Source organism: Bos taurus, chromosome 7 (genome assembly GCF_002263795.3).
Source record: "Bos taurus isolate L1 Dominette 01449 registration number 42190680 breed Hereford chromosome 7, ARS-UCD2.0, whole genome shotgun sequence".
NCBI classification, from domain to species: domain Eukaryota; kingdom Metazoa; phylum Chordata; class Mammalia; order Artiodactyla; family Bovidae; genus Bos; species Bos taurus.
This window is the reverse complement of record NC_037334.1, coordinates 47,010,443-47,031,361: the sequence shown is the minus strand read 5'-3', so window position 1 is coordinate 47,031,361 and position 20,919 is coordinate 47,010,443. Positions and strand designations below refer to the sequence as shown.

Sequence of the window (20,919 nt, the reverse complement as noted above, 5' to 3'; positions counted from 1 at the left end):
GCCATGTGGAAGCCTCCCTGACTGGGAATCTGAGGGGGCCTCAGAGGCTGGAAACACCCTTCCAGAAGTTATAGCACAAAGAAGGGTGAAGGTGGGAGGTCCGGGAGGCAGCGAGGGCTCCTTGGAGGCAAGGGGATCCGCATGCGTCTGTTACTCTGAGTCTTCAGACAGTGTTGGGGAGGTGGTGTGGAGGGTAGTTGGGGGATTGGGAGGACGGGGGCGGGGGCCAAGACGCCACCCAACTTGGGAAAACCATCCATTCCTTTACTTTTCTCATTGCTCCCCCACGAGCGCGCCCCATACTGCCCTGGGTGAAGGTCAATAGAGTCATTCTCCGGTTCACCAACCTGGACAGATCAGAGGTGCCTATCTCTGCCCTCTGCCCTTTGAGCCACACTCAGGCACTCTCTGGTTTTCTTAAATAGGGTTTTGCCTGGGTTCCTAGGGCGCCTGTATTTCGAAACCATTCTTTGGGCGCCGCTCGGTTACAAAACCGCTCTACCAAGTGTTCCAAGAACATCATCTCACATCATCCTTCACAGAGTACGCTCGTGCCCCATTTTACAGATGGGGAAAGTGAAGCTAAATCACTAGCCCGAAGAAGTCACTCTGCAGCCTGAAAGGGAGCGAACGCAGGGTCCCAGCTGGCTCCAGATTTCTGCAACTCGTGCGCCGCCCACACTTTCCGGCCAGCGCCCCACTTCCCCAGCCCACCCCAGCGAGGGGCGCCTGGCCAGCCCCTGGAGGAGCGTGCCTCGGCTGCTAATCGCCCGCTGCCCCCGCCTCCGTTTCACTGCCCGGAGCCGCCCAGTCCAGCTTAGCCCGGAGACAGCTTCGGGGCCGCACGGCGCAGCCGATTGGCCCGCGGTAATTACGGGCACGCTCCGGGAGGGGGGAGGGGCGGGGTGGCCCCCTGCGAGCATAAATTATGCAAATACCCGGGCGCCGCACGGGGCTGACCTGCCGCCAAGCTCCATTCAAGGGGGCTGCCTCGGGGGCGGAGGTGGCTAGGGAGGGCGGGGGCGCCCATTGTTGCACCGAGTACTTAAGGGGTCCTGAGGCCAGTCGTGTGCCACACTCGGTACTCACACGAGCTGATCTGATCGCCGGCGAGATCACTCGGGAGACAGGCAGGAGCGTGGCCCCTGCAGGCGAGGCGAGGAGTTGAGGCCAAGTTTCCGGTGCGCCCTGAGCCCTTCCAGCCCTTGGCGCCCGCAGCCAGCACAGAGTAGACCCGGGCCGTTCCGAACGTAAGTGCGTCCCGGCGGCCTTGCCCTTAGCCCAGACTCCTGCCCTCTAAGCGCCCTCTTAACTGTCCATCGGTCCTGCACAACGCCACGATGCCAGCCACTCTAGAGACCTGCCTTTCGGACCTCGACTGCGCTAGCAGCAGCAGCAGCAGCAGCACTAGCGACCTGTCCGGCTTCCTCACCGACGAGGAGGACTGTGCCAGGCTCCAACAGCCCGCGTCCGCCACGGGGCCGCCCGTGACGGTCCGCAGGGGCGCACCCGGGATTCCCGGGGCGCCCGACACTCCTCGCGCGCCAGACGATGAGCAGGAGCGGCGGCGGCGCAGGGGCCGCGCACGGGTGCGCTCCGAGGCGCTGCTGCACTCGCTGCGCAGGAGCCGACGCGTCAAGGCCAACGACCGCGAGCGAAACCGTATGCACAACTTGAACGCGGCGCTGGATGCGCTGCGCAGCGTGCTGCCCTCCTTCCCCGACGACACCAAGCTCACCAAGATTGAGACGCTGCGCTTCGCCTACAACTACATCTGGGCTCTGGCGGAGACTCTGCGCCTGGCGGACCAGGGGCTGCCCGGGGGCGGTACCCGCGAGCGCCTCCTGCCGCCACAGTGCGCACCCTGCCTCCCCGGGCCCCCGAGTCCCGCCAGCGACGCGGAGTCCTGGGCCTCCGGTGCCGCCGCCTCCCCCTGCGCCGCTGCCGCCTCGCCACTCTCTGACCCCAGTAGCCCCGTCGCATCCGAAGACTTCACCTATGGCCCCGGCGACCCTCTTTTCTCCTTCCCCGGCCTGCCCAAAGACTTGCTCCACACGACGCCCCGTTTCATCCCTTACCACTAGGGCCCCTTTTGAATACCGTTACCTTCCCCCTCCCCCAGGAGACGGACAGTAGATGGGGACCCAGCTGCGGTCTCCGGCCGCCCAGTCCAGGCAGACCGAGGAAACGGGAGCTTTAAATGGGTAGGGGATACCTGAGCCGCTTGTTAGGTCGCTGCACCCTCGCAGCGCTGCCCCTTGGTCTGTTTCTCCAGCCCTCAGCCCCAGGGCCCCTCCCGCCCGCCCCTAGACGGCCTTTCCTTTTGCACTTTCTGTACTCCACAAAACCTCCTTTGTGGCTGGCTCAGAGCTGACCCCAGCCACCACTTCAGTGTGATTTAGAAAAGGGACACATCAGTCCCTGAAGACGAGGTGAAAAGTCAATTTTACAATTTGTAGAACTCTAATGAAGAAAAACGAGCATGAAAATTCGGTTTGAGCCGGCTGACAATACAATGAAAAGGCTTAAAAAGGAGAGACAAGGAGTAGGCTTCATGCATTATGGATCCCGACCCCCACCACTGCAGGCTCGCTCTAGGAAGAACCCGAGACTCTTGCGTAGCTATTCAGGCACTGGGCTGGAGAGTACTTTAATTTATTCAAGATGCTTCATTCATATGAAAATGTATTTTTGTGCATAAAGAGTTTATTCTATTATTATGAGATATCAAAGTTTACATTTTTGTACTGCAGATGTTTCGTGTAAATAAAAGCTAAATAAAAAAGGTAATAAGTCACCAAGTTTCTTGCCTGTGGTTGGTGTCTCTGGGGCTTTTCTTCCCTTCCCCTGGCTGCTCCACCACTAAAGTGAAACACTATCCCCACCCAACTTCCAAAGTCCAGTCCTTTTTCGAAACAATTAAAAATAAAATGCACCTGATTGCCACCAAAAAAAAAAAAAAAAAAGGATAAAGTGAGAGTAGGGCATCTGAGATCCATCATTTCCTTTCACTTTGTAAACACAAGGGAGATCTTTCAGGCTCCCCATAAGCCAATTAAGACTTTTTAGTGGAGAATTAGCCCCGGATATGCAGCTACCTGTAGAGGTAGGGGCGGTGGGAGAGTCTTTCTTTTGAGGAGCTCCACATCAGCTGGCTCTGTGTTTCAAAGAAAGGGGATTAAAAAGATCAATACGGTGTGACCACTGGCTAGGAAGTCCCAGTGACAGGTGGGCCCAGGCTGGGCAAGCAGAAGGGTCCACTCTTATAACAGCCTATTTAGAGGGGGAAATTGATTTGTAAACAATGCCTCCAAATTGTTGTTCATTGAGGCTGGGATCACTCTGGCTGGGAGGTGTGGGATGAATTATGCTGGTGTGGTGTCCCTGGATGGGTGTGCAGCTGCCTAAAATTGTGAGAGTGTCTGCACCACACACGCACACACGCACACTGTGCCCACAGTGTCCACAGAGGAGAGCATGCAGCGGACTCAGGCCTGGCTTGCTTGGCTAGCCAGGGGCAACAGCCAAAGCTTTCATTTGCTGCCAGAGAAATCAGCCATCCAAACTCAGTGGGGATTTTTCTGGCTGCGGTGTGTTCGTCCGTTGTCTAACAATTAGCTGACAGCCCTGGCCAATAGCGGCTTTTGTTTTAAATCTCAGAATGTGGATGATTACAAAGATGGTCCCTAAAATGTAGTTGCTGCCTATTCCCCCAGCTCATAAGTTACCCCACTTAATATTAAGACCATTTTTTTTTTTCATTGAATTGCCCCTTTTCATGAATATAATTATGTACAAAGAGGTGGTAGAAATGGGTTTGGGAAAATAGTATTCTATAGCATGAGAGAAATCTTATCTGTTTAGGGCGTGAATAGAAGCAGAGTCTAGAAGTAAGACTACTAATAGCATTTTCCCCTTGTGGGAATGTCACCCTACTCACGCAGGTCCTGATGAGTTAGACCTACAGAGTCAGATGCTGGGTCCCCAGCAGTCATTGCTAAGTCCATCTATGTACTTCAGATAAAAAGGCTTCTTTTTGGAAGGTTCTGGAAAGTTGGATGCTTCCTCTCTCTGACTGCCCTCAGAACAGAGACAAAGAGTCTTCCAAGAAAAGCTTTGGAAGTTGTGAGAGCTTGGAAGAGAGTGGCTTCTGCTAAAAGCTCCCAGGAAAAAGTTGCATCTCCTGAATAACCCTGCCCAGGTCCCCGCTCTATTGTCTGTCTCAGAATTAATTCACTCTACCAGCTTTGCATTTTCCTATAGCGAAAAACACAAATGGTCTGCGTCAGATTTTCTGCTCTCCCGTGCATAGGATGTGTGGAAGTGCTTCTCTCCAGCTTTCTGAGGGGCTCAGGCCGGGTCTGCAAGAAGGCAGGTCCCCTACAGAGACTGCTCAGCATGGTGTTGGTGCAAGTGTCTGGGCTAGAGGAAGATTCTGCATTCTGTCTGATGTATATTATCATTGTCCCAAAGTCTTGAGAAAACCACCAGCAGACAAACATCCCACACATCCCAGGCATCCTGGAGCCAACAGCTGCAGTAGGAGCTTTGTCTCCTACAACTGCCTACAGCCAGCACTGAAAATGCGAAACACCACTACCCCCAAGAAGAGCAAACTGTATTCCCAATGTTGTTGCCAAAATAGGCACACAACTCCAGGCACAGGGCCCAGAGCAACTTCCATCTAAAGAAAACATCTTTAACAGCATCGATTGATGGAGGGAGCCTCCACCCCTGCCAGTTTATACTGTTCTTTCTCCCATGGAAGCAAGCCTGTAAGTATGGCTTGTAGCTCCCGAATAGGAGAAAAGAAGGGAGGTGATTTAAAAATGCTTATCCCCAGCCCAGGGGCCTCTTTTTGTCCTTCAGCAAATTCTGTCGTCATCCACTGGCACTGTGAAGGCAGCTGAGGTTACTAGAGTATTGTAATCATTATAGAGCAAAGAACATCTCACTGACAGCCACGATTCACTTCCTCAACAGAATCTTCCACTGAGGAATCACCTAGCACTTAGAAAAGCTTATTTATTCTACTTGGGTTTGTCTCTTTGCTTCTGTCCTGGTGTAATGTGTATTTTTACACTCTTCCTCCACGTTCTGGAGAAACCAGGTCAGGGACAATGGGGATGACATGGTGAAATGAAGCATTCACTTAGCCTGTCATTTCTTTAATGATTCTATCAAGCCCTGTGTGTTGAGCACCATTCTAGGCACTGGGCTAACCAGGATAGAGCCCTCACCAGAAAGAAACTTACACACTAATGGGGGAGAGACAAAAATCAGCTTATGACAGATGGCGGTAAATGTTGAGAAGAAAAATAACATAAAATTAGAGGAATATGGAATGCTACAGTGGAAGGGAGGGTGTTCTCTTAGAAAAGACAGCCATGTAAAGGCTTTTGATGAGATGACATTTGAGCAGAGGCTCAGATGCAGAGCGAAGGAACAAGCCTTGATAGTATCTGGAGGAAAGCATCCCAAGGAGAAGGTGCCAAGAGGGGAAAACTCTGGCTATCTACCATGTAGTAGAGGAATGAGGAGGCTGACATGCAGCAGAAGACATGAGGGGGGCAAAACAGGTGCATGCATGCATGCTCAGTCATGTCCAAGTCTTTGCGACGACCCCATGGATTTGTGGCTCACCAGGCTCGTCTGTCCATGGGAATTTTCAGGCAAGAACACTGGAGTGGGTTGCCATTTCCTCCTCTAGGGGATCTTCCAAGCCCAGGGATCAAACCTGCATCACTGGCATCTCCTGAATTGTCAGGCAGGCTCTTTACCACTGAGCCACCTGGGAAACACGGAGACAGGCAGGGGTAGTACAAACCATGATTTTTTTTTTCTCAAGTTAATTGCAGGGTTGAAAGAAGAGGAGTGTTGTGAATTTGCTTATAACTGTTAAGGCCACACTTCTTGTTATAGAGATAGCAGAGTTTAGGGGCCAAGATGGAAGCAGAGACCCAACTAAGCACCTGCATAAGAGTCCTGAAGAAAGATTTATGGTGGTGGAAGGGGTTAAGGGTGGTCCAGAACCAGGACAACTTTTAAGAAGAAAACAACAGGATTTGTTTTCGGGTATGAAACAGAGAAATTAAGGATGACTTCAAGGATTTGGGTCAGAAACGATGAACACCATCCCCAAAAAGTCCTCTACAAATGATTAAGTTTGCCTGAAAATGCTCATTTTAGCACCAAAGCAAAGATGGAAAGAGGAATTTCAGTGTCCATAAGGTAAGGACAAGTTGTTGTCCAAGATAACCGTAACCTTCTCCAGTCTCAGAAGCCTAAGAGAAATGCCTCGGAGAAGGCTTATAATGGGTGGGAGGCGTGAGTAGGGGGACGGGGCCCATGATGTCCAGGGCAATATTCTCAATGACATCATCATCATTAACCCCATCATACCAGCTAACACTTACACAGCACTTATTGTGTATTCTACGCACATTCTCTAGGCAAGAATACTTGAGTGGTTAACCATTCCTTTCTCCAAGGGATCTTGCTGACCCAGGGATCAAACCTGAGTCTCCTGCATTGCTGGCAGATTCTTTACCTTCAGAGCCACCAGGGAAGCCCCTGCAAGCACACTACACGTATTAATGATTTAATTCTCATAACCCATGAGGTTAATAATATCATTATCTCTGTTTTGCAGAGCATTATCTCTGAGGCACAGAGAAGTCAAATAACTGTTCTAAGAGCACGCTGGAAGTAAGTCATGAAGGTGGAATTTGAACTCAGACAATCTGGTTCCAGCATTTCTACTGCTTCTTATATTGTTCCTCTTGGAACAAAAATGGAATACAACTAAGAAAAAGCATCATGGACCACAAGCTTTGCTTTCTGGGGCCCAACCTGATCCAAGTATAAGCTTAATCATTGTTACAGGCAAGGCTCAGCTGCCATATGGGGCTGTTGGTTGCATGAGGAAAAGGGCTCATTCCTCCGATCCTCCTGGTGCAAAGCGCAGAAAGCAAGGTAAGTGGAGTTTCCCCTGTCCACCCCCCACCTCCCAACGGGGCTGTGCATGGGGCACAGTCCTTATGACCTGATCTAGCAGCCCTGCCTAGAGGCAAGAGGAAGTCGGGGGAATAGTCCTTTTCCTGACTGAGATAGAGGAAGCCTATCTCAGGGTTTGGGGTGAGTTTTCTGGCAAGGACCTGGGGTGTCACTATTTCAATTTGTAAGATCAATAGGGCCAAGAGCCTGGTGGCATCTTTTTCTGAAAAATCACCATTCACAGTTGGCCAGAAAGGCCCCATCCATCTCATCAAAGCCTAGACTTCCTTAGAAAATACTTCTGGGGTTGCTCCAATCTAGGCCAAGCAGGGAATCAAGGTTCCCACGTTCTCCTTCAAAGAGCCTAATGGTGGAGGCTGGAGCCTTCTGGAAGGTGCTCTGATCAACTTCCACCAATATCCTGCATCAGCCATTGGCCAAGAACTGTAGGAGCTGTCACTTCCTGGGATGGCTTAGGACAGACACTCAGCTCCAGTACTGAGCTCACCTGCTTGCCTCTGGACTGGTGGCCAGGATGGGGACAACTCTAAAGGCAGGATGCCAAAACTGGCTGTTGGGATTTCAATTATATTGTTTTGGTTTCTAACACAAACCAGCCCAGAGGTACCCAAACTGTTGACTTTTCAGATAGGAAGTTTTAAATAACTATGATGAATACTGTAAAGAATTTAGTGGAAATTGTGGACAATATGCTTATGTTAGTCAGGGTTTTCCAGAGAAACAAAACCAGTGGGATATATAAGTATACGTATAAGAGGAGATTTATTACAGAAATTGGCTCACAGTGTTATGGAGGCTGAGAAGTCCTATGACATGCTGCAAGTTGAAGAACCAGGAAAGCTAGTGGTGTAATTCAGACCAAATCTGAAAGCCTGAGAATACCAGGCAGCCAATGATCTAAGTCCCAGTGTGAGTCGAAAGCCCCCAACCAGGAGCACTGATGTCCTAGAAGATGGCTGTCTCAACTTAAGCAGAGAGGAAATCCACCTTCCTCATCCTTCTGTTTTATTCGGGTCCTCAGGGAGATCTTTACTCAGTCTACTGATTCAAATGCTAATCTCTTCCAGAGACAACTTCATAGATGTCTTCCAGAAATAATGTTTTACCAGCTTTCTGGGCATCCCTTAGCCCAGTCAAGTTGACATATAAACTTAATTATCACAATGCTTTAAAAAAAATTTGGGAAATTCAGCTATGATAACTCTAAGAAATCAAAGTGAAGTGGTAGAAAATTACCCATGATATTGCACACTCATCAATAGCTTGGATATTTCTAAAGATTCCATGATCTTGAAGATAGATGAACTGACTATATCCAAACTGAAACATGAAGAGAAAAAAAGGAGTAGGAAAAACCACCACAGAATGGAGCATTCAAGAAATGATATCAAATGAAAACCTGAATCTACATAAAGAAATGAAAAAAAAAAAAAAAAAGGAAATGGTTAAAATGAAAGTAAAAGACTCTTTTTTTTACTTATCTTAAATCAGTTTAAAAGATAATTGTATAAAACAAAATGAGTAATACTGTACTGTGGCACTGACAACATAAGTAAAATGTCCAAGAAAAATAACCCAGGGAATTCCCTGGTGGTCTAGTGGTTAGGACTCTGCATTTCCACTGCAGGGAACACAGGTTCAATCCCTAGTTAGGAGAACTAAGATTCTGCAAGCCACGTGGCAAAAAAAAGAAAGAAAGAAAGAAACAAGAAAAATAACCCAAAGAATGGGTGAGGTCAATGGGAATACAGTTGACTTTTGAACATATCAAGTTTGAACTGAGCAGATCCATTTATATGTGGATTTTTTCCCCACTAAATATGTACTGCAATACTACACAAGCTGTGGCCGGTTGAATCTATGGTTTGGGACAGCAGATGTGTAGAGCTGACTCTCAGGTTATTCACTGGTTTTCCACTGCATGGAGGCTGGGCATCCCAGCCCCTGAATTATTCAAGGGACAACTGCACTCTTGTAAGACTCTTTCACTTTACATAAAGTGGTAAAATATTCTTTGAGGATACATTCAGCTACATTAACAGTATACTTTGTAAACCCTAGGAGAAAACTGCAAAAATTTACAAAATCATGTAACAAGCCAAAAGTAGAAGCATAATAGACTAATTAAAAAAAAACATTCAGTTAATTCAAAAGAAGTGGGGGAAAAGGAACAAAGAACAGATAAGATGAATAGAAAACAACTAGGAAGATGATGAATTTAAATCCAATCTCATAAATAATTATATTAAGTACAACTTACATTAAAATCCAAAGGCTGTCACCCAACTGTAGGTTATCTACAAGAAACCCACTTCAAAGATAAAGATATAAATAGCTTAAAAGAATGGAAAGGAAAAAGACAGGCCGTGTGAATACTTTTAAGAAAACTACAGTGGCTGTATTAATATCAGACTAAATAGACTTCGGCTTCCCAGGTGGCTCAGGGGTGAACAATATGCCTGCCAATGCAGGAGACGAAAATTCGATCCCTAGTTTAGGGAGATCCCATGGAGAAGGAAATGGCAACCCACTACAGTATTCTTGCCTAGAATATCCCATGGACAGAGAAGCCTAGTGGGCTACATACAGCCCGTGGCATTGCGAGAGAGCTGGACAAAACTTAGAGTGACTAAACAACAACAAACAGGCTCCAGACGAGACATGTTTCCAGGGATAAGGAGGGACACTATCTAATGATAAAGGGGTCAATTCACCAAGAAAATATAACAATCCTACATGTGTAAGCACTCAACAATGAACCTTCGAAAAAAAGAAAAAACACAAATCCACAAATCTACAAAGACTCAACACTCATCACTCGGTATAATATATAAAAAGTAGAAAATCAGTAAGGATATAGTATATCTGAACAACACTATTAACCAACTTGGCCTAATTTATACTTACAAAATAACACCATCCACACTCAAACAATAGCAGAACAGATATTCTTGTCAAATACGCACAGACTATTCACCAAGATATTCTGGGTCATAAAATAATTTCAATAATTTAAGCCAATTCAAGTTAATGTAAGCCAATTCAAGAACTAAATATGTTCTCTGAAACAGCAAATTCCCAAATAATTGGAAATGGAACAACAGTCTCCTACATCACCCATTGTTCAGAGGGGAAGTGTATTTAGTAACTTGCATAGCAATTTGAGTCTGTTATCTAATAATAAAATAGTTTAGGTTTGTATCTTGTATGTCTTTGGGAGGTTTTTTCCCCTTCATTTTCTAGTAATTCATTTTTATTATTTGATATAAAAATGTTTATCTGAAATATATTGAAAATGTAGAATTATTCACTATATGAAGTTTGAGAAGCACTGCCCTGGAGAACAGTGGGCAACTTGGAGGACCCTGACTTTCTGAACGACTGTGTGAAGCAGAGCCACCCGGCTACCTGGGATGCTTTTCTTGGACTATTGCATGAATGAGAAATGAACTCGTTCTTGAAGCCATGGTATCACTGTGTCCCTGTTCTAGGAGTCAATCCTTACCCTAACTGGCGTTGCCACTAAGGCATGCTGCCTATTGTCTCTGAGCCACTGTTTTAGTCCCAGGTAGAGCTAGAAGCAAGCTCTTTCCAGAGAGAGTACAGGTTCTTGAGAAAGCCAGCCAAGTGAACATCACTCTTCTCATCGCAGAGAGTCCCCGCAAAAGAGAGGAGGTAAAAGCTAAAGTCCTTACTTCTTCAGCAGAGTACAGGCAGGTTGATAGCAGAGATGGGGTGTGAAGCCATTCCAATGGCCTGTAAGTGCCCAGCAGAACCTGGCTTTCCCTAGCTGCTTGTGAGAGGGGCGGGATTTCTATCAGCAAGCACAGCAGCAGTGCTGGGAACTGCTATGGCTACCCCAGAAAGGTGGCTCTAGGATCTCCCTCTTACAGGGCCAACTTACAATGAGTGTTTCTGACTATTACATATCTATGTCATAGGATTTTCCAAGTCTTCAATGAAGGCTTCACTCTTCACGGAAAGAGGGAAAACACATGTCTCACCCATTAAAAGGACTTGATAAATGTTAGCTATTGACTGATTTAGCTGCAAACCAATCACCCTTTGTGATGAGATGGTCTTTCTTTGGTCACCAGATGGTCCCTACCTTTCTTCAAGACTGTAGGTCTTAGATACAAATCTAACTAGCGTAACTTGATTCTAATGAAGCAATATAATTTTGGAGGCCAATGCTATACTTCAAATGTAAAACTGTGATTAGAGGACTTAGGAAGGATATTAAATTCTACCTGGTGGCTGTCTGATTGAAGCCCAGACAAATCTCACTGCCTTTAAAAATGGCTTCATCTGAAGCATGAGGACCTGACTACAGTGCTTTCTAGTTTACCAAGCAATTTCGCATCCATCATCTGATATTAGCCTCACAATGTCCAGTGAAGTAGAAGGGATTATTGTATCTGTAGCACAGATGAGGTAAGGGGCTCAGAGGTTAAGTGGTTCACCCAAGGTCACGAGGTTAATGAGGGGAGAACGTGGGGCTTGGAGCCACATCTGGGTCCAGGCCCATTTCTTTCTCCCAGATACTTTTGTGTTCCAGGCTTGCCTCACCTGACCCAGAGCACAGACCCCCACAGTCAGAGGCATTTCTGTGTGATGATTTGTAATCAAGCCAAAGATGAATAATGATGAATATGTGATTAGGTTGAACCATATAAAATTGCCAGTTATTTTTTACTACAGAAATGGTGATTTCATGTGGTTCAACCTAGTAACCAGCACTTACTTAGATGCTTACCATTGGTTAGACACTGAGCCAAGCTCTTTATCATCACATCATCTTATCTAATCATAATAACCTTACTGTCTCCAATTTAAAGATGAGGAGTCTGAAGCCAGGGCTTCCAAACCAGTAAGTGAAGGGGCAGGACTTAAATTCATGCACCTAAGCCCAGAGTGTACACCCTTCACCAGAGCACTGCCCTACCATTTATTTCTCCAGCAGGAAAGCATGAGCCCCTAATGACAGAAAACATGTCTTAATCAACTGCATAGTGCCACAAGCAACACCTAATATTCATTCATTCAACAAATTTGAGGGCATAGTAGGCTTCTTGTTGTGAGACAATTCTCCACTGAGTCTTAAGCATTTCTACACATGGTGAACAGAGGCACTAACTGCTCTTTAGTCTGTTCCAGACTATCTTTTCAAAGCCATTTGTATACTGAACAGACTTGGAAGAGAGAGATCATGTCTCTATCCAGAACAAAGGGCAGATGCAGACTGTCCAGTATAAAAGAATCATGTTCCCTAAGCTCAGAGCTCCTCTCCTGTAATGCACTGAGTGTCATGTGGCCCTCTTCCTGTCACCCTAGAAAAATCAGGACTTGGGAACCATCCTAATGATGCTAATACATTGGTTACTGCTATTGCTGTGAGTAACAGACTATCCTTTGCCTCTGACTATGAGTTCCCTATCTTCTACCAGCATGAAACTGTGGCAGGCTAACCAGTTACCTTGCAAGCAAGATACAATCTCAGATCAGAGTTGTTGACTATGCTGGCCAAACAAATGAATGCGCGTAACAAGCACTCCTGGTGTACACTGCACTGTGTCTTAAACATTTTAATAGTGTCAGAGAGCCGTGCCTACCACTCCCAGAGAGATAATGCCAAGATAGTGGGTCTGGTTTCCCTGAGTGACCACTGATCTGCAGAATAGCCACATCAGCACCAACTTTTATTGGGAACTGACTGTGTCTGGCTCCAATGTTTTGAATTCCACAGTGTCTCCCTGGGAGCATTTTGTGTTTGTTGAGCAAATGATCCACTCCACTATTCAACAAATATTAATTGAGTGCCTACTGTGTGCCTGACTCTGCTCTAGGATTTGGGAGAATCAGACAGATAGAACCCCTGCTTTCATGGGGTTTAGCCACTGGTAGGAGAAACAGTCAACACACAAAATATCAGATAGTGATTTAAAAAAGAAGAAGAAATCTCTGCTCTAATTTAAGGAGCTTCCCTCATAGCTCAGTTGGTAAAAAATCTGCCTGTAATGCAGGAGACCTGGGTTCAATTCCTGGATTTGGAAGATCCCCTGGAGAAGGAAATGGCAACCCACTCCAGGATTCTTGCCTGGAGAATCCCACAGACAGAGGAACCTGGCTGGCTACAGTCCATGGGGTCATAAGAGTCAGACAAGATTTAGTGACTAAACCACCACCATACACTAAAGAGTCAGTAAAACCCCTTTAAAAGTGGTGGTCAGGGGAGACCCCTTGGAAGAGTGGGACTCTAAGCTGACCCCTGACTGATGAGAGTCAGCTTTGCATGGATCAGGAGGATGAGCAGCTCAATCAGAGGGAATATGATTGGTGTGTTCAAAGGAGAAGGAAGAAGCCAGTATGAATGGAGCCCAGCAAAGCAGGAGGTGATGGCAGAAAGAGACAGAGCAACAGTGTGTGGGACTTTATGGTGCTCCAAGGATATTTCCCGTCAAAATGACAGTGGGGGGAATAGAGTGCTTTTAATCAGGACCTGGCAGCCCCAAGTAACAAGAACCACCACACTGTAGGTGCCAGATCCTGTATCATGAAGGACTTTTACTCCACAACTCATCGTCTATAAGGTGACCACCTGCTAGAAAAACAAACACACAAAAAATTTAGGTAGCATGAATTTCCAGAGACTGGCTATTTAACAAAGTAAACATATGGGATTCTTTTTTTCTTCTTAGAAAAGACCAGAGCTTCTGTGGCACCAGCTGAGTTCAGTTGACACAGGCTCCTACAGGAAACCCTTGCCCTAAGAAGCTCGAAGAACCAAAGTATGAGTCACCCCCTGATTATGGGCTACACGAGGCCAGCAGCACAGGTGGGGAGCTGCCAGACACTGGAGCAGGGGCTGAGGAAGACCGTGCAGCTGTGTGTTGAGTCTAAGATTTTTAAAGAAAGGGGAAAGGGTGGGGGCGGAAGACTGAGGGCCCTTGCAAATATCATAGTACCTCCCCGACCACCTTTTCTAATGTAGTTAAAGAAAGTATTTATAAAAAGAAAAGAAAAATTCAATGACTGAAGATGATAATAATCCATTTAAAACAGTCACCACCACAACAAACCTCCAAATACTCAAACCCAGGGGAACAACTCAGTAAAGTAGAACTGAATGGCATCATGAAAAAGAATTATCTATTATGAATGTGAGCGCATAAAACTTGAATAAAATGTTAGGTAGAAAGAGACTGCAAATTTTCTCTATAATTGATCAAAATAATGCAAAAACTAAGACTGGAGGAGTTAGAGAGATATCAACGGTAGTTCAGAAGTGGGAGAGGTTACATATTTTATAAAGGTGCTCACTCAATTAAAAATTATAAACCAAAGACCTTTCCTGGTCTCAAAACCAGAATACAGGTTTTAAGGAAAACACATTTTCCAAAGTCAGCAAGACCTGACATATCAGAGCTTCATTTAGAAGCCCGTTACTCTGGCCAAGCTGGATCTAGAGATTGTCATACTGAGTGAAGTAAGTTCCGACGCAGAAAGACAAATATCATATGATATTGCTTATATGTGGAATCTTAAAAAAAAAAAAAAAAGGTACACATGAATTTATTTACAAAACAAAAATAGAGTCACAGATGTAGAAAACAAACTTATGGTTATTAGGAGATACAGTGAGGGAGGGATAAATGGGGAGATTGGGCTTGACATATACACACTACTACATGTAAAATAGATAACTAATAACCCCCCCTGTATAGCACAGGGAACTCTACTCAATACTTTGTAACGGGCTATATGGGAAAAGATTCTAAAAAAAGAGTGGACACATATATACATATAACTGATTCACTTTGCTGTATACCTACTAACACAACATTGTAGATCACCTATGCTCCAATACAATAAAAAAAAAGAAGTCATTGGAAATAAAACTGAGCCCGTCAGTCCTTAAATGTCCTTAGGCATTTACAGCTTTCTCTCTGCTACAGGCAGCAGTTTTAATAAGTTGCCCTGTCCAGATTCGCCTAATGATACGCTTTCTACATAAAAAAAAAAAAAAGGGCTTGTGAAACTTAATTCCTCTGACAGAAGCAAGCTCAGGTCTCTGAAGCAGCGAAGATTTCAGATTTCCGCCGGGTTTCCTTGCACCTGCCCTTGCGACGCATGAGGTTTTGTGTGCAGAAGCCTCCAGGGGTTGAAATTTAGCCCTGTCCATGTAGCGGGAAGGTCAGCCGAAGTCACTGGGTCCCAAGACACTGGACTTCAATCTCCGACCAAAAACAAAACATCAAAACACTTCTATTCACTGGGACGTGCTTAGCAGCGCGCTGGCATTTACAAATGTAACGCAGCACCGCATGGCTCAGAGAAGGGGCTCAGCTTAGAAAGTCAATTGTTCTTCGGAGGTCTGACAACCTCTATCAGATCTGTGTCAGCCCAGCTCCAGCAAACACTCCCGAGAAAGCCAGCCTCCTCCAGGCTGAGCCCCGGCTGCCACCTGATATCTGAATGAGGAACAGAGCCAGCAAAATCCTAACTCCTTTTGGGATGTCTGCTTCTGTGGGAAATGGTTTTGACTTTCTTAGAAACCATTAATGTGGGAAAAAATTAATTTTAGATGGGCTTTTAAAAGTTGTTGCGCAACCACTAATCAGAGTCCATAGTCTTTCCCTAGGAAGAAAATTTTTGCTCCATTTACCAGTCTATTTCTTAGTAAGTATCTTCCCATCTGGGCAGACTCCTTTCTTGGTATTATTATTATTTGTTAGAATGATGATAATTTACAGTAGTGTGTGTGCTCAATCACACCCAGCGCTTTTGCAACCCCATGGACTGTAGCCTGACAGATTCCTCTGTCCATGGAATTTTTCAGGCAAGAATACTGAAGTGGATTGCCATTGCCTCCTCTGGTGGATCTTCCTGACCCAGGGATCAAACTCACATCTCCTGAGTCTCCTGCATTGCAGGTAGATTCTTTACCACTGAGCTATCAGGGAAGTCCCAATTACAACAGCAGTCAGAGCTAACTGCTCATTTACTGTGTGCTACTTGAAAAGAAATGCAAAAAAGCAAAATGGCTGTCTGAGGAGGCCTTACAAATAGCTGTAAAAAGAAGAGAAGCGAAAAGCAAAGGAGAAAAGGAAAGATATTCCCATTTGAATGAAGAGTTCCAAAGAATAGCAAGGAGAGATAAGAAAGCCTTCCTCAGCAATCAATGCAAAGAAATAGAGGAAAACAACAGAATGGGAAAGACTAGAGATCTCTTCCGAGAAGGCAATGGCACCCCACTCAAGTACTCTTGCCTGGAAAATCCCATGAATGGAGGAGCCTGGTAGGCTACAGTCCATGGGATCCCTAAGAGTCGGACACTACTGAGCGACTTCACTTTCACTTTTCACTTTCATGCATTGGAGAAAGAAATGGTAACCCACTCCAGTATTCTTGCCTGGAGAATCCCAGGGACGGGGGAGCCTGGTGGGCTACTGTCTATGGGGTCGCCCAGAGTCAGACACGACTGAAGCGACTTAGCAGTAGCAGTAGAGATCTCTTCAAGAAAATTAGAGATACCAAGGGAACATTTCATGCAAAGATGGGCTCAATAAAGGACAGAAATCGTATGGACCTAACAGAAGCAGAAGATATTAAGGAGAGACGGCAAGAATACACAGAAGAACTGTACAAAAAAGATCTTCACGACCCAGATAATCACGATGGTGTGATCACTCACCTAGAGCCAGACATCCTGGAATGTGAAGTCAAGTGGGCCTTAGAAAGCATCACTACGAACAAAGCTAGTGGAGGTGATGGAATTCCAGTTGAGCTCTTTCAAATCCTGAAAGATGATGCTGTGAAAGTGCTGCACTCAACATGCCAGCAAATTTGGAAAACTCAGCAGTGGCCACAGGACTGGAAAAGGTCAGTTTTCATTCCAATCCCAAAGAAAGGCAATGCCAAAGAATTCTCAAACTACCGCACATTTGTACTCATCTCATACGCTAGTAAGGTAATGCTCAAAATTCTCCAAGCCAGGCTCCAGCAATACGTGAACCGTGAACTTCCTGATGTTCAAGCTGGTTTTAGAAAAGGCAGAGGAACCAGAGACCAAATTGCCAACATCCACTGGATCATCGAAAAAGCAAGAGAGTTCCAGAAAAACATCTATTTCTGCTTTATTGACAATGCCAAAGCCTTTGACTGTGTGGATCACAATAAACTGGAAAATTCTGAAAGAGATGGGAATACCAGACCACCTGACCTGCCTCTTGAGAAACCTGTATACAGGTCAGGAAGCAACAGTTAGAACTGGACATGGAAAAACAGACTGGTTCCAAATAGGAAAAGGAGTACGTCAAGGCTGTATACTATCACCCTGCTTATTTAATTTATATGCAGAGTACATCATGAGAAACACTGGGCTGGAGGAAACACAAGCTGGAATCAAGACTGCTGGGAGAAATATCAATAACCTCAGATATGCAGATGACACCATGCTTATGGCAGAAAGTGAAGAGGAACTAAAAAGCCTCTTGATGAAAGTGAAAGAGGAGAGTGAAAAAGTTGGCTTAAAGCTCAACATTCAGAAAACTGAGATCATGGCATCTGGTCCCATCACTTCATGGGAAATAGATGGGGAAACAGTGGAAACAGTGTCAGACTTTATTTTGGGGGGGCTCCAAAATCACTGCAGATGGTGACTGCAGCCATGAAATTAAAAGATGCTTACTCCTTGGAAGGAAAGTTATGACCAACCTAGATAGCATATTGAAAAGCAGAGACAGTACTTTGCCAACAAAGGTCCGTCTAGTCAAGGCTATGGTTTTTCCAGTGGTCCTGTATGGATGTGAGAGTTGGACTGTAAAGAAAGCTGAGCACTGAAGAATTGATGCTTTTGAACTGTGGTGTTGGAGAAGACTCTTGTGAGTCCCTTGGACTGCAAGGAGATCCAATCAATCCATCCTAAAGGAGACCAGTCCTGGGTGTTCTTTGGAAGGACTGATGCTGAGGCTGAAACTCCAATACTTTGGCCACCTCATGTGAAGAACTGACTCATTGGAAAAGACCCTGATGCTGGGAGGGATTGGGGGCAGGAGGAGAAGGGGACAACGGAAGATGAGATGGCTAGATGGCATCACCGACTCGATGGACATGAGTTTGAGTGAACTCTGGGAGTTGGTGATGGACAGGGAGGCCTGGCGTGCTGCAATTCATGGGGTCGTAAAGAGTTGGACACGACTGAGCAACTGAACTGAACTGAACTGACTTGGCCTCACAACAAACAGAGAGAGCATTACTCCTACTATGTAGAAAGGACACAGAGGTTCAGAGAGTTAAGGGATTTGCCCAAGGAAGTCACTGGGCTAGTAACCGGCAGAACACTGATTTGAAGCCCCAGGTTCTGTGTCAGTCTCCCCACTTCACTGTGGATGCACCTATAGATGACAGCAGCCCTTGAACTTGATAAGAAACTTCCTTCTGGCCCGGAAAACCCCAGTTTAACTTGGTGAACATTGAACACCTGTCCACCATGTTTGGGGCTCTGTCCTAATTCAACCCTCCTACCACTGGGTGCCCACAGGACAAGCAGCCAACTACACAAGTAGTAACACTTGCCCAAGGCAGAGTGCAAATGGCTTAGCAGTGGCCCCAAGGAGGGCAAAGGGGATCTAGAAGAGGGAGCAGTTAATTCTAACTGAGGCATCAGGTAAGGCTTCTGAAGGAGAGAGCATCTGAGCTGAATGGGGCTTCAGAGATGGAGAGAAGCTTTTTCAATGTACTTTTGAAAAGTAAAGTGAGGAGATGATGGTAGAGAATTTAGAAACAGAGGATAAGGATAAAAGAAAAATTATCTTTAATTCCATCACTCAAAGGATGATGGTATTTCTCTCTTCATCAAAATAACTTTAATGAGGTATAATTTACAGGCAATAAAATGTACATGTGTACAATCTGCTGAGTACTAACAAATGAATACACTTGTTTACCCTCCATCTCAATCAAAATATAGAGCATTTCTGGGTCGGGAAGATCCCCTGGAGAAGGAAATGGCAACCCACTCCAGTATTCTTGCCTGGGAAATCTTATGGCAGCTATACAGTTCATTGGGTTGCAAAAGAGTCAGATGCAACTTAGGAACTAAACAACAATTACCCCATAAAATTCCCTTGTGTCCCCTTCCATTCAATTCTTTTCCTTCTCTGGCTCCAGACAATCACTGATTCACTCTCTGCCATTTTACATTAATTCTATCGGTTCTAGAATTCCATATGAATGGAATCATACATTATGGACTCTTTGGGGCTTCTTTCAGTCAGGATAATGTTTCAAAGATTCTAGTAATATTGTTATGCATATCAGTGATCCAAATGCTTATTTGCTAAATGATATTTCATTGTACATGTGTATCACAATTTGTATACATTCACCTGCTGATGGATATTTGGGCTGTTCCTGGTTTGGAGCTACGGTGAATAAAGCTGCTATAAACATTCCTACACAAGTTTTTGAGTGGACATGTTTTCAGTTCTCTTGGGGAAACACCCAAGGGCAGGATTCTGAGTAACATAATAAGGGTGTATTTAACTTTATAAGAACTGCCACACTGTTTTCCAAAGTAGTTGTACCAATTTCCAGCTCTTGGCAGCAGCATATGAGAGTTACAACTGTTTCAAATACTTGCCCAGACTTGGTATTCTTATTCTTTTTGATTTTAGCGATTCTAATGGATGTGTAGTGACATCATATGATGGTTTTAATTTGTATTTTGTTGAGCATCTTTTCATGATTTTATTGGCCCTCCATAGACTGTATATCTTCTGTCTATTCAAGTCCTTTGCTCATTGTTATACTGCTATTTTTATTTCAACACACATTCAATGTACAATCAGGTTAATATATATCATAAACGGATATTAGTTATTCCCAAACACTACTGTGAGGGAAGTAGCAGAACAGAATAAAGCCAAAGTAATAGTGAAATGTATCTCTAAAACAAAGTTTTAAAAGCAGAGTTGAAGACATCCCTGGTGGCACAGTGGATAAGAATCTGCCCGCCAACACCAGGTACATGGGTTCAATCCCTGGTCCGGGAAGACCCCACATGCCGCAGAGCAGCTAAGCCTGTGTGCCACAACTACTGAGCCCGTGTGCTGCAGCTAGGGAAGTGGGCACCCACGCCATCCTAGAGCCTGCGCTCCACAACCCAAGAAGCCACCCAGGTGAGGAAGGCTGGGCATGCCCTGCATGACGAGTGGCCCCTGCTGGCTGCAACCAGAGAAAGCCCGTGTGCAGCAAAGGAGATCCGCATAGCCATAAATAAATAACTAAAAAAAATAAAATCAGAGTTGATTACCACTACTTACATTTTTGTCCATTTTCAAATTGGGTTGTCTATCTTATTATCGACTTATGAATGTTCATTTTGCATTCTGAATGCAGCTCCTTTGTCAGATGTATGCATTCCAACTCTTTTTTTCCATTCTGTGACTTGAATTTTCATTTTCTTAACAATGTCTTTTCAAGAGCAAAAGGTTTTAATTTTTATGAAGTCCAGTTTATCTTTTTCTTTTAACATTCATGATTTTTGTTTTCCCTCTAGGGTATATTTGCCTACTCCAAGGTTGCATAAAGGTTGGCTACCTGATGTGAAGAGCCAACTCACTGGAAAACACCCAGATGCTGAAAAAGACTGAAGGCAAAAGGAGAAGGGGGGACGGTCAGAGGATGAGATGGTTAGACAGCATCACCAACTCAATGGACATGAGTTTGAGCAAACTCTGGGAGACAGTGAAGGACAGGGAATCCTGGTGTGCTGCAGTCCATGAGGTCACAAGGAGTCAGACACAGCTGAGCGACTGAACAAGTCTGAATAGCAATCTCATCAGCTGCTGTGAGTGTTGGCTGCCTCCTTCAGAGAACTGCGCTCAGCTGATGGGAGCA

The 20,919-nt window shown here is 45.3% G+C and overlaps 1 protein-coding gene across 1 annotated transcript; it reads left to right on the top strand.

The window, feature by feature from the left end:
- The first annotated feature begins 724 nt into the window (after nt 1-724).
- NEUROG1 (neurogenin 1) lies at nt 725-2,803 on the top strand. Its single transcript, XM_010807325.4, has one exon. The coding sequence runs from the start codon at nt 1,341-1,343 to the stop codon at nt 2,082-2,084; it is 744 nt and encodes a 247-aa protein (XP_010805627.1). The 5' UTR covers nt 725-1,340; the 3' UTR covers nt 2,085-2,803.
- Nucleotides 2,804-20,919: the final 18,116 nt, after the last annotated feature.

What these genes read in the sequence shown, in the direction of transcription:
- NEUROG1 (XM_010807325.4), top strand. Translation starts at nt 1,341, where the DNA reads ATGCCAGCCACTCTAGAGACCTGCCTTTCGGACCTCGACTGCGCTAGC.